This window comes from Hippoglossus stenolepis, chromosome 12 (assembly GCF_022539355.2).
Source record: "Hippoglossus stenolepis isolate QCI-W04-F060 chromosome 12, HSTE1.2, whole genome shotgun sequence".
NCBI classification, from domain to species: Eukaryota; Metazoa; Chordata; class Actinopteri; order Pleuronectiformes; family Pleuronectidae; genus Hippoglossus; species Hippoglossus stenolepis.
This window is the reverse complement of record NC_061494.1, coordinates 13,434,340-13,447,186: the sequence shown is the minus strand read 5'-3', so window position 1 is coordinate 13,447,186 and position 12,847 is coordinate 13,434,340. Positions and strand designations below refer to the sequence as shown.

Sequence of the window (12,847 nt, the reverse complement as noted above, 5' to 3'; positions counted from 1 at the left end):
ATTAGGCCACAACAACAACAATAATACAAATACGCACATTTAGAGCTTTAGCACAAATATAACATGGAATTTAGAGACTTAAAACTCAGAGTGTGATTAAAACGATGAGTGATTGATGTTTGGGCATCTGGAATAGTACACAAATACTACACTGGCTCAATGGCTCCACTAGATGGCAGTACTATCGCCTGCTTCAGTTCAGCCTGCACTGTAGAAACTTATCCTGGTGCAAACTTCAGACTTTTTTTAAATAACACACGGGCTGATGTGTGCAAGGTTTATTTTCCTTTCAAGTATAAAACTAGAAGAAAAACAACTCCAGCTGTTTCTGAATACACGTCCCTGGACAGATAAAAGAATTGTAATATCAAATTATATTTTTAGAAGAACAAACGTTCATCCTTTGAAAGCTTTGAAAAGGAAAAGACTGTCACATAAAACTTTTATATCTCATGGAATATATTACACAAGTTCCAGCTATTAATAGGGCGAATACAGATGAAGTGCAAATGTTAATAATACAAATGAAATATTTATTATGTGCAGAAAGGTCAGAAAAACACTACTACTAGTACTACTACTACTGCTACTACTACTACTTATAATAATAATAATAATAATAATAATAAGAAGAAGAAGAAGAAGAAGAAGAAGAAGAAGAAGAAGAAGATTATCATTATTATGATCATAATTATCATAATAATGATAATAATTGTTACTAATAATTTCCTGGAACCACACTTTGTTGGTTTGTCACGAGGTGTGAAACTGAAGTGCAGTCGTGCCAAGTGTTAACCAGTGAAAGCCGCTCTCTGCTTCCCATCAGCCACACATCCGCAATAAAACTGCGAGAAAAAGACTTTGCGCACAAACACAAAATTCCGAGGATCAGCAGTGAAATACGAATCAGTGCCTCACTGCTCCATCACATCCGGTTTTTATAAAACAAATAAAAGTCACACAGGCTGTTTTCTAATGGAAAAAGTTTTTCAATGAAAATGTTTAATAATGAACTTTTAAAAAGTGCCTTTTCTGCCTAAAACCCCCTCACTTGTATCATAATGTAAAGACTATATATGTGGGTGGTGTAATAAGTGACCAAATAAAACATAAGAACTTAAGTCAATAGTTCATTTCCTTGTAAAAATCACTTCAGGATCCTCAACAAAACATTTGTATGTTTGTTCTAAACTCCAGGATGTTTAAAAAAACAAAAAACTTATTATGGGATATTCTGCTAAATGAATCGTGTATTAAAAGCTCACCTGGTCCCATTAATACCATGGCCAGTACTTCTAAGTTAATAGATGTCCACAACATGTTATATGTTATGCAATAACATATATAAAACTAGGGCTTAATGTAAATCGAATTAAAGTTGTAAAACGAGGCTTACCTCCGTTTGGCAGTAGGTGGCGCTATCCCTATCACTAAGATCTGTTCTTTGCAACAGTCTAAGACATGAGACTATGACCACTGACACGTGACATCACAGCAAACTGACAACAATGAATTATTTGCTTAATGAATCCTTTGAAGTGTTATTTTATATAAAGCCTGGCTGGAGTTAAATAGTCAGTCACAAACAAGTGTTATTCATTCAGCTTAACCCAGCTCAGTTTGTATTTTCTACATCTTTGCAGTGAATGAATTTCATCATTCAGTTTTTCAGGTATTCCCAAATTAACTTGTTTTTGATCATCTCAAATCCTTATTTAAAATGTTCCTTAGTTAGTTTTTGAATACAAATCATTTGTGTATCACTATCACCTTCTAATGCACAACATGGGTCAAATATGACCAGTATTCATTTCCTGTGTTATTTCATGCATGAGTGTTTCTTTGCTATAATTTTAAAATAAATGAATTTTATCATTTAATATTCTAAGTATTCATGAAATATTTGGTTTTTGATTACCACAAATAATTTCCCCCCTTTGTTCTTTCTTACTTTATAAACAAACCTAAATTTTGTATTTCTACATCACTTTTACACACAGTGATCAAAAATGACCCATACAGTATGTATTCACTATGGAACACCTACCATTCATTTCACACAGCTGATGTAATTGATGTAATTCTTATTTTACAATCCATTACTAGTGAGAAAGAGAAATATGTACAATACTAACTAGCTGTTAGCTAGCTAGCTTCTTTTCTAGCTAGCTAACCATAGCTAGATCAACAAAATAAAACTCGAAATATAACAGTATATACTGTATAGACTGATTGATATGCATTTGAAAATATTATATTACATATAATTGATTTACTTTATCCAGAGTGTTAGTATGGCTGGTCGCAATCATTTCAGACTTACTCAACAGTGCAGTAAATGAGTGAACTGAGGGCAAAGGAGAATGAAGAGAAGAGCAGACAAGAACTGCAGAAGATCATGTACGATGACTATCAGGAGCCCAGTGAGGAAGTGGTGACAATGAAAAATAAGTAAAAGGTGGCAGATGACACTATAATTCTAGAGGCATGTGAGCGGGAATCAGAACTCAGTCAGGAGAAAGAGAGTCTGCTAAATCCAAATCTGGAGCTCTTCGATTTGCTGGTACAGGAGAAGAGTTTCAGTGCTGACCTCAATATCCAGCTCTGCAAAACAGAAGAGACTCTGCTGAGTTTACAGACGGACTGGAGAAAACTTCAGGAGAGATACAATGAGATCAAAGCAAAGCTGAAGGCTTGAACATATTGAAAACTCACCAGACTTCGCAGGCTCATCAGGCATGGGTGAAAATTTACGGATTCTGGAGTAATTGGAAATGGTTGTGGCAAAATGACTCAACAGAGCCCCCCCTAAAACGCAGCAATTCTGCCTGGTTTAACCGATCTTCACGAAATTCGGTACACACGTGTATCATGACTGGACGGAAAAAAAGTCCTGTCACCAGTTTGATTAATGCAACAGGAAGTCGGACATTTTGGATTTAGTGGCCATTTTGGCCATCATACACTAGAGGTGTGCATCTTCACTAGCCTCACGACTTGATTATGATTCAGGAGTCAACGATTTGATTCAGAACGATGCATTTCAATGTATCACATCCACAATTTTCTGTATTACTGCACATGGCTGCTTTTTCATCAATTAATAAAATCAGTCAGACAAACATGAACTCAGTTTTTATTTCGAAAGTGCTTTAATTGGTTCCTCCTCTATTGTCGGTCACTAGGTGAGGTCATCCATATAAAGCTGCTGCAACGTTCACAGTAAACGATACTGTATATATATATAGAGAGAGTACAACAGTTGATAGAAACGCTCTAAACCACCATAATCACACAGGTAAACATTTAATTTCCTTGTGAAACATTATAGAGTTACACTGGTGTTTTGTTTGGGTAAAGTTTCGGGTTTACTTTGCTGAGAAAAAAATGGAAATCCCCAACAATTATACCTATGACGTGCTAATGTCCCACAACACAGTTTAACATTTAGGAGCTAATTCCACATTTAGCCTTTAGATACTTAAATAACTTTCTACTGAAAACAAGAAGTTTGCTTCCATTGAAACCACATGTTAATTATGATGTCGAGGGTGGATGTTTGGTTTTCTGCTGATCCACTGTATAGGCCTCTGCAGGATATAAAGGACTATAATAAAATAAAAATAAAGTTAATTATGCAATGCTTGTTAAAGTTAATGCACGATTCCAAGACACTGTACGTATCGGCTGCATCTTTGTACGACACTCAAGAGTGACCCCGACCTCCCGAACTCTTTATGTGCAGAAGGATTTTCACAGATGCGGTATTATCAGTACATCCTGCTGGATTATTTCAAAGCTTTTAATGGAAATCCACCGTGCGTAAAAGCGCGTAATGTTCACACCCTGGAAAATTGTTGCGGTTTGACATATACTCCTGAGCTGTTTTCTTTTCCCTGTGGGTCGGAACGGAAAATTTAAACCGGGCTTTACACGTTGTACATTTTCTTCACATGTCGTGTATGCGGCTCATCTGTGAGGCAGCAGTGACCTTGAACGACCACAACCTCCGCCACATCGAGGAGACTTGGAGTTTAAACTTTTAAAAAAAAATCACAACACACTGCTTTTTGTTTGGTACGTTTCTTTCTCGACTGTGCCCGAGAGCATCTGGAGAGAAAGGTCATATAAAGAGTTTATAGGTGAGTTCCTTGTGTGGGAACTTAAAATCCACAATTGGCTTTGAGCGCTTTAAAATCACCAAATGTCAAAAGTCTTAAGAATATTGTGAAATAAATTTGTACTTTGTCCAAAAACTGTTGACAACTTTCTTTTCTTGTTTTGAAGCAGTTATTCTAACTGTGCAGCCTTTGGATTGTTGTGGGCCCATAACACACATTTTCTGTTGGAACACTTGATTTACAAGAGTTGAAAGTCTTAGAAATGTGCCACGGTAACCGTCAGTCAGGGATCTAAGTATCATGTGGATTTTAGCTTATGCCGTCGAAATGAACCTATAATGGTAAAATCTGTTCCAAAGCAAGTTTAACCCCATAACTCCATTCCCGGACAGGCCTTTACGCACCGTTTAAACGCAGCACAGACAAGTCCACGAGTTAGTTTTTTACTGTTAAAGTTTTGTATTTTTACTTAGAATCATGTTTTTCATCAAATGGAAGATAATATTTCCATTATTTATAGATGATTATTTTTTTTATCCGAATAACGTGTGTGTCAGCCACTTGGCGTTTTAACTTTTTAAACCAGAAATCATATTTCCACCCTCATCAAGACGTCCTAAAAACAGGTAAATACGCGAAGCCATGTTTTAAATCAGGTTTCACTTTGTTTTCAGAATCAAATGAGCTTTTGTACAAAAAATATTTTTATTATTGTACCATTTCACGACGTTTTAAGAAAAATATTAAGAATTATTTAACCAGAAATCACTACTATAATTAAATTTGTTCCAAGACATCCCAGCCTCACCACCTAAGATTGTATTTTTAGCCACACGAGCTGAGAAACCTTCGCTGGAGATGTTTGGACTCATACCTCAGAGAACCTTGGAGGGGCGGTGCTGCCTCCTCTCCTCCTGCCAGCTTCTGGCTCTCACAGCCGGGAAGGCTGGCTCGGGGCGTGCGCTCTTGTGAGCAGCTCCCAAAAAACCCATAGAGGGGGCGGGGGGCAGAGAGAGGGTGAGACAAGCAGACAGGAAGACATGAGCAGATCGATGAGACCGAGGTAAAGATCCACCATCGAACTTTACGGCAGCGAGGTTTGTTTAGTTGGGATTTTTCAATCTTCTCCTCGTATTTAAACGTCATTACGCACAGTGATCCTCCTACTCTCCAACCTAAAAAGATGCCCAAATCCCCACCGTGCGCGTTCCCCTGGTCCTCCATGTGGCTGGCATCTTTGGCTACTTTGATGGTGCAGTCGGTGCTCTCTTCCTCCTACTCTTCTTCTTCATCCTCCTCCTCCTCCTCCACGTATCAGAGATCTGCAGCCGGCGGGAAGCGGCCGGGCTTCATGGAGAGGACGCTGATTCTCCTGGATGTCAACACCCGCAGTCCGCTCCGAGTCCTCAACGAGAACTTCCTCTCTCTGCAGCTGGACCCCTCGATCATCAAGGACGGCTGGCTGGACTTCCTGAGGTACCAAACAGCGTCAGTTTACCAAAAGCCCGATTCGTATCGCTGTCTATAACGTGTTGCGGTGGTTTTATCCATTACGCACGAAGCCACGTTGTGTAATTACTATGGAGTGAGCCAGCACGTTTCCCCCTCACTTCAATGATCCACATTACTGAATGAATTCTATCGAGACTGATATAATCCAGACCTTTCAGATGATTTAATATTGCAGCACTGCAGGTGAAGGTTTTGTTAATAAGATATTCTGGGATTATGTCTGTAACTGTTGTTCCAGTGCGCCTGGTAACACTGGACTGAACCGTGGGCCCCACACCCGTTCACTCTGCTGAGTGTCTGTGTCACAAGTTATTAAATCTGGTTTTGAGGTTTTCATTTGTTTTTCTTAAAACCACAGAAAAATCCCTCGAGTCCATCGCCAGCCATGTTGCTTCAATGTTTTTATAAAATGCATGGTGAGTTTTTTTAGCTCTCATTTATTTTTGCGACTTCTCACTCCAGAGCATTTCAAAGATTTCAGCGGAGACGCAGCGCAGACTATAACTCGCACACGTTTTCACCATATGAAACATGACATTTTGAAATTCAAACCTGGCAAAATAACTCCATAAATTCCGGGCTTATTCTAATGTTTAACTGTAGATCAGGGCAGTGTTCAGACTGATGGCTCGCCAGGTGCTGGATGTGGATTTAACAGCGTCGTGAACATTGTTTAGTTCAGCTTCTAAATCACGTACGAGTCTTTGTCAGACGTGATCTACTGTCGATGATCTATGGAGCAAAGAATCACACCATATTCTACAGCACATTTCATAAACTGGAACCTTGTGGGTAAAAGAGCGATCAGATTACTTGTGCTCCATTCTTCCCCTGATACTATTTTTTATGACTTATTTCTCTATTATTCCATCTTTTATTCATTCATTTACTTTACTATATACAAACAAACATGTGACTTCATAAGCTTCAATTCGATTTATAGTTGATAAAGCTGAAATAACCTGCACAGCTTTTACTGTATAAATATCTACAGGCCTGCTGGCTGTGACTTTTTTATTTTTCTATTATTATTATTATTATTATTATTATTATTATTATTATTATTATTATTATTATTATTATTATTATTATTATTATATATACTGCTGAGGCTGATGGCCACAGTTTATCCCAGTTTTTTTCCAAGCGGTTTTGAACAAAGCAAAAGTTTTCCAACTTGTTTTTCGCTTTTGGAAACACTTCATATGAACTATGAACCATTTTGCACGTGGCTTTTCAGTTTATAATGTAAAACAATAGGCCTTTTCGTTTTTAATAATGTATTTTTTCATGTGAAAATGTATTACAATACTAGTGGAAAGTTTTAGAAAATACAACATTTCCAATGAATTAACAGAAAAAGTGAAAAAAAAAAGTATAACAAATAAATGATGTGAATTTAGTTTAATATAAAACAGGCCTTATAGAGCAGGAAGTAGAACAAATCATCAACTCAATGCAAACTACAAGTGCAACACATACAACTTCTGCAACCGAGTTGAGACGGACTTTACAAACACTGTAGAGAAAACCCGGTGTTCAGCTGCTGAATGAGGTAAAAACCGGATTTAATATTGAAAACATCAGGACTTACTTTTGTTTTAAATTGTGTTATGCTTTAATTTGAGTTTATGCACTGATATTACACAATGTGAAACGGGAAACATTTTGCTTTCAAACTTCACATTAAAAGCACCAAAAGGAAAGTACAAATTAAGTTGACTATGGCAAAAAAAAATTAAACTCGGCCTTGCAGCACCAGATTAATAAATACTCCTTCATTTCACGTCCATATAAATCTTCAACTTGTTCCTGTTTAAATTCGTGCAGGGTAAACCATTAGTGTGCGCGTGTGTTGTTGTAATGCTTTGTTCCCTGAGGTAGCTGCTCTTACCTGCTGTGGCTGCTTCCTGATGCCTTTTCCACCGGGTGACAGATGTTGAAGTCTCCGCTGATGTCAAGGAGAAAAACAGTGCAGATGTTTAACGACCATGCCCGTGGAGCTGAATGACTTTTTTGTAGATCTCTCCTCGAGGCCTTTTTTTCCTAATATTTGGATTTCAAGGAAAAGGAAACGGGACATATTCGTTTTCACGTGTTCTGCTCCTGTGGACTATTTCTAAACTGAGGCCACAGATAACTTTTGGTTTGTGTGTTTCTTGGTCTCTGACTCTTTTTCTCTGTGTGTCTCCAGCTCCAAGCGGCTGGTGACCCTGGCGCGCGGCCTGTCTCCAGCCTTCCTGCGCTTTGGAGGAAAACGCACCGACTTCCTGCAGTTTAACAACCAGAAGAACCTCGCTAAGTTCAGAGGGCCGGGACCGGACTATTACCTGAAGAACTACGAGGACGGTGATTACACACGACGTCTTTTTTTTTGGCTGCCTCAACGTATAATTTTGGACGGTGTTTACGCACAACAGGCGTCTGATCCTCGTTTGTCCGTGACGCACAGAGTAAACTTTATATTCTTGCTGAGGTTTGCGTTGTTCAGGCCGTTTGTTTTACGCAGCGTCCTTTTCCTTGCAACACAGGCAGTGGCCAGTTTATTAGGGACACCGAGCTAAAATTATCATGCTTGTCTATGGACCCTGCAGTGAACCACACTCTTGTGGATGTGATAATGTTGGGATTCGGATAAAAAGTGTTGCAGAGAGGTGCTTCTAACATATTGTCAACTCAGTAAACAGTGTGGACACAATATTCGAAAACACTTCTCAGGGCAACACAATTTCGCTGCACCTCAAAGCCTCCAAAAAGGACTTGAATCAACATGTGTTTAAAACAGTCTCAACATTCATGAAGTAAGAACTTTGGACTGCATGAGTTTTATGTAGGCGTACCTAATAAAACGCCATCTGAATGTTTACAGGACACTATGGATATTGTATTTTCTAACAGGGTGTATAGTATAGTATACTCATTTATATTAGTTTAAAGCTGCATACAAATAGTTTGATTTCAACTCATATTCTGTATTGGAAAAGCAACAAATGCATCAAAAAGCAACAAATGAGTAAAAAAAGGTTGCACCTTTCCCCGGGTAGTCAAGTTCAAAACAAACTGAACAAACAAGCGTTTTTTAACTTTTGATTTAAGGAAGCAATTAATTGTTCGAACAAAATAAGGAAGTTGTGTTTGTTTCTTCCCCTCTGCAGATATAGTGCGCAGTGACATTGCACTGGACAACCAGAAGGGCTGCAAACTGGCCAGTCATCCCGACATCATGCTGGAGCTGCAGAGGGAGAAGGCCGCCACCACACAGCTCGTCCTGCTGAAAGAGCAACTGTCCAACATCTACAGCAACATCACAATAACAGGTAGGAGATCAAACACACACACACACACACACACACACACACACACACACACACACACACACACACACACACACACACACACGCACACACACGCACACACACAAACACACTCACATATGTAAAGGGTTGTATTTTTTTGACACATGCTCACATCCTAAGAGACACATTGTCCGTGCTCAAATAGCATAGTTTGGACTTTGTGTCATGCACATGCAGATGTGCACGTATGCGCGCGTGCACTCACACGAGGTTCAAAGCATGCCAATGTAAACCATCAGCTTTCAGAATGACAAATGTAATTTGTAAAGGAGGAATGTGGGGATGGATAGAGGGGTGCAGCAGCAGAGGCCAGTAAACAGAGCACTGACGTTTTCACTGGTAACAGTTAACTCAACCTGACCGCAGAAGGAACTCTGGAGTCCTGGTTTTGGGTGGGCTACGTCTCTTATCTGTTGCCGTGATTGACTGCGATGGAAACGAGGAACTGTTTGTTAAAGTCGCAACAGTTTTGGGATGTGTCCACAAACCTGGAGTTGTCAATGAGTTGACTAAAAACGCTGAGTTTTCCTAATAGAGCTTGGAATTAAAAGTTCGAAGTTGGTAAAACAAGGAAATAGAGAAAATGATCTGAAGCTTGATAACAAAACAAACAGAAGAGTAAAAATAGTGCTGATTTTTAACCTTTTGCTGACCCCTGGCTATAACTAAATGGAGCAACGGCAGTGAGACAACTATTTAACAATATTTATTACGATAATAATACTCTGGAGGCATCTCCTACAGAAACACATTCGTCATCTTGAAAAGACAGTGGTGTGGACTGGGAGCGCTAACATCCCAGAATGTGAGTCCTGATCGTCAAAGAACCTCTAGAAAGAAAAATCTGAACTCGGACATTGACCAGCAACCCAGACAACGAGTTCATCTCTTTTGTAATGTGTTAAAATGGTTAAAAGTGTAGAGGTGGTATTGGTCACAACCCACGGAATATTTGGCCATGAGCTTTGAAAAGATATCAATAAGTTTGATAAAACTCCAAATCTACCTTGAGTTGTCCCAGTTCAATGTCTTAATACATTGTTTGATCATTATATACAGAACCTTGTAATAGTGGGTCTGCAGTGTGCGTCTGTGTGTTGCAGTGTGAGCGATAGAGGCGAATATTATTAACATAGCTGTGGATTTTCAGATATAATCTCAAGTGCAACAGGCAACACACGTCTTTGTTGCATTTATCAAAGTAGTCAAATACATAAAAGAAGAATTTCGAGCTGTTTGTGTGAGGAGTCAGTTCACGAGTTCAGGTCGGGAGTCACATGGTAACACACACTATCATACATTTTGTGTTACAAGACAGTGAGACACACGTAGCCTTTAATTTTGACACCACAGTAATTGAGGTTGTTCCACACGGGCCAAGCATGTTAGACTTTGTAGTAGTTTTCATCAGTAAAATATATATGTTTATTTCAAATCAAACATACTGATAGTAATTATAGATTTTTTTGGGACGTGGGGTTCTATCAGATTGTTTTTACATCAGCTCATTTTTTAAGAAACAGTAAAACACATGAGTGTGTGGGTGTGATGGTCACACAGGAAGAGCAACACAGATTATTGCAAAAGCCAGTATCTAACTGTACAATAGTCTCCTACAATAATAATGTGACATCTAGTTTAATAATGGTAAAATAGCATTGTAGGGCTGGGCAATAAATCAATATAAATAATTATTGCAATATAATTTTCGTCAATGGTAATATAACAAAACCCCATTTTCGATATGATATTTGTGATTCTCTGGCTGTTAGAACATAGAACCACAATCTTTACTCAGGAGCAGAGATGTGTCTTCAAACTTAAATAATAAGGTGACATTTATCGCAATAACTATATTTTTTTGCATTAGTGGTTGACTGATATTGGTTTTCAATGAGTTATGAAAGGATGATGGGTACATATAATGCTCATATTATGTTGTTGTTTAAATGTTTTCATCTGATAACAGACAACATAAATAATATTTACAAATGGGACACAAAATTGCTGAATATTTGATAATTCACTTTAAAATAGAAAAATATTTAAGAATAAGAAAGTGCATTTTCTCTTTTTACTAAAGTAATTCTGCAATCCTCTCTGTACTTATTATTTTAAATGAAAATAAAGCCCACAAGTAATCAAAATTACACCTTGTGTAAACGAGGATCTGGAAATGCAAAATCTCGACACAATCTTTTCTTGTATCTCTAATCTGAACTTTTGAATCTTAGTATCAAGTATAACTGTAAACTCATAAAACCACGGTTGAGAAATGAAGCCTCTGTCTCACACATGTGGTGTCGCGCTTATGTCTCTCGAAATTAAGACCACATTTCCCATAAACCCCAGTGCTTCCTGTCACAAAGAGGATGTTACCACTTGCTCACTTTGCTGTGCTGCAGCGTGGAGGTCATCCGGTCTCCTCGGTGGAGTAAAAATTTAAATAATGATGATTTACCGATGACAAAACATAGCGTTGCTCCTTTAAGCTACTGTTCGGTAGAATGTTCGGTTGAAAAACGTAAACATTGAAACTCACTTGACAGGTGTGAAAACAATGTGAGAGTGTTGATGCAGTAAAAGTTATGGCGATAATGAATCACCGCATGAATGTTATTTTCTCACATAGTCGAGGTTTTTGCATAATTTAATTGATTGATTAGAACCATATGGAGGATTTTATCTTTTTAACTCCTGCTGTAATGGTTCTTATTAAAAGCCGGTTTATAACTCTGCGTTGAATTGGCGGCGTAGGTGCGGTGTAGCCCGACTGCAACTGTCGTAGGTCGGCTTGGTAACGTCTCGTCCATGTCCCTCAGTGGCAAAAGTAGCTATTGATCCGCTCAGTTTGAGTAAGTGGCATAGAAACCACAACGCCACCCGGTGTTTGGACAGAGACAAACCAGCTCACGAGTATATATTCCCTCAACAGCATAGACCATTGGCATAAGTTCTGTGCCCATCCCCCACAGGAATACAATAAAGGTTTGAGAGGTAGAAATGGAGTCGAGAGGCAAAGGGTGGCACCATGCTGTTTCTGAGCAGGTGCCATAATTGTCAGACATGTTGGTGTAGAGGAGAGGAGAGGAGAGGAGAGGAGAGGAGAGGAGAGGAGAAGAGAAGAGAAGAGAGAGGGCAGTGAAGCCAAGCAGAAGGACTTTATTTACCCAAGGCTGATTTACTGTGAAGTGTTCTCACAGAAACTCTTCTTCTTCCAAAGCACACACACGAGCTGAAGGTCGGCCCCTGGGGGAATGTTTTTCAGAAGTCTGAGGTGTATTTTTCAAAGATAGTGAAGGTGGAGCTGCTACATTATTATTTATTGTACAAAGGCTTGTCTGTGAGTTTTAGAGGGGAAGTATAACTCAGCAAAATGAGCAGTGATGACGCTGAAGAAGCTGTGAAAGGGCAAACGTGTTGGTGTTATGTTCTCATTATCACACTCAAGCATGTTGTGTAAACTACAATCCTTTCAAGGACCTTCCATGTCTGAGGTGGAGAGTTACAGGGATACAGATGCAATAGGTATTTGTTTAAATACTGTCTGGTAACAATCAGTGTGTGTGTGTGTGTGTGTGTGTGTGTGTGTGTGTGTGTGTGTGTGTGCGTGCGTGTGCGTGCGTGTGCGTGCGTGTGTGTGCGTGTGTGTGCGTGTGTGTGTGTGTGTGTGTGTGTGTGTGTGTGTGTGTGTGTGTAGGCAGGTGGTGTTTAAAAGACCTTTAACAGTCTTGCTCCATCCTTTTCCACTCACCACTGTCTGACCTTTGACCCACCCTTGTTAGAGCCATCCATAATGGGGCCAGTCCAAGCTCTCTCTCTCTCTCTCTCGCTCTCTCCCCCTCTCTCTCTCTCACA

General features: G+C 39.1%; 1 protein-coding gene across 1 annotated transcript in view; it reads left to right on the top strand.

The window, feature by feature from the left end:
- Positions 1 to 5,147: 5,147 nt before the first annotated feature.
- hpse2 (heparanase 2) overlaps positions 5,148 to 12,847 on the top strand; it is a 54,357-nt gene continuing 46,657 nt past the window's right edge. The window contains exons 1-3 of the mRNA XM_035173217.2: positions 5,148 to 5,597; positions 7,828 to 7,982; positions 8,789 to 8,950. Of these exons, the coding sequence (XP_035029108.2) occupies positions 5,305 to 5,597; positions 7,828 to 7,982; positions 8,789 to 8,950 (610 nt within the window). The 5' untranslated portion in view covers positions 5,148 to 5,304. The remainder of the gene's footprint in view (positions 5,598 to 7,827; positions 7,983 to 8,788; positions 8,951 to 12,847) is intronic.